General features: G+C 46.0%; 1 protein-coding gene across 1 annotated transcript in view; it reads left to right on the top strand.

Annotated features, from left to right (window-relative positions):
- The window catches only part of LOC107184274 (olfactory receptor 226-like), a gene marked incomplete at its 5' end in the record, with an annotated part of 51,856 nt that extends 51,404 nt beyond the window's left edge, over positions 1–452 (top strand). The window contains one exon of the mRNA XM_015568680.1: positions 8–452. Within this exon, the coding sequence (XP_015424166.1) occupies positions 8–452 (445 nt within the window). The remainder of the gene's footprint in view (positions 1–7) is intronic.
- Between the last annotated feature and the right edge of the window lie 683 nt (positions 453–1,135).

Below are 1,135 nucleotides of genomic sequence, written 5' to 3'. Positions count from 1 at the left end.
GAATCACCCACTTTTTCTGTGATGTCTCCCCATTGCTCAATCTTTCCTGTACGGACAAGTCCATAGCAGAGCTTACAGACTTTGTCCTGGCCATTTTTATCCTGCTGGGACCACTCTCGGTCACTGGGGCCTCCTACATGGCCATCACTGGTGCGGTGATGCGCATCCGCTCCGCTGCTGGGCGTCATAAAGCCTTTTCCACCTGTGCCTCTCACCTGACTGTTGTGGTCATCTTCTATGCAGCCAGTATCTTCATCTATGCCCGGCCAAAGGCCCTCTCAGCCTTTGACACCAACAAGCTGGTCTCTGTCCTCTATGCTGTCATTGTACCATTGCTCAACCCTATCATTTACTGCTTGCGAAACCAGGAGGTCAAGAGAGCCCTGCGCCATACTCTGCACTTGTACCAGGGCCAGGATACTGAGTTTGGGAAGGCTAACAGAGATGGGTAGAAAGGAGGTTTTGTCTTAGAAAACATCCTTCAACTTGGGATCTATGTCTTTTATGAAGTCCAGAGGAGCTTCTGGGGCCTAATTTAGGGACTAGAGTTTCAAAGGCACCACCAAGGAACCAGTCCAAGAGAAGGAAGAAGGATGGAGTGCAAACTAGCAGCCAGCAGCTGGATTTTATGTAATTTACATAAAGAAGCTTTATGAATTATTCATCCTGGTGGGATGGGAAGGTTTGACTTAGCAGAAGACATGACTGAACATTAATACAGGGTGTCCCCCCAAAATATATACACACTTTAACAGCTGATAGCTCAGTTTTGAAAATAAAATATATTTTAATAAACTCTGCCTTTATAATTATTCAACATGTTTGCATACTCTTTTGCGGGAGACCCTATATCTAAACGAACAAACAAACAAACAAACAAAGGTAGAACTGGCATCTCTCTACATGCCCTTTCCTGGGTTTGCTCTTGGTTTTGGTGCTGAGACAGAAGGTGTAGGAAAGGGAAGCAGGAGGAGGAAGCCACTCAGGGAAGCACAGGCTTCAGGAGGGAAAAACTTCAGAATGGATGAGATCTGTTCTAGCTGCAGGCTACCAACTGCTTCCTATGAGGTAATGGAACCCAGGAAGTGATCATCCTGGTGTGAATTATAAGTAGAGGAAAGGCACATGAGTCACA

This window comes from Myotis davidii, unplaced genomic scaffold, assembly GCF_000327345.1.
Source record: "Myotis davidii unplaced genomic scaffold, ASM32734v1 scaffold2825, whole genome shotgun sequence".
Taxonomy (NCBI): domain Eukaryota; kingdom Metazoa; phylum Chordata; class Mammalia; order Chiroptera; family Vespertilionidae; genus Myotis; species Myotis davidii.
The sequence above is the reverse complement of the archived record's forward strand: the minus strand, read 5'-3'. Positions and strand labels throughout refer to the sequence as shown.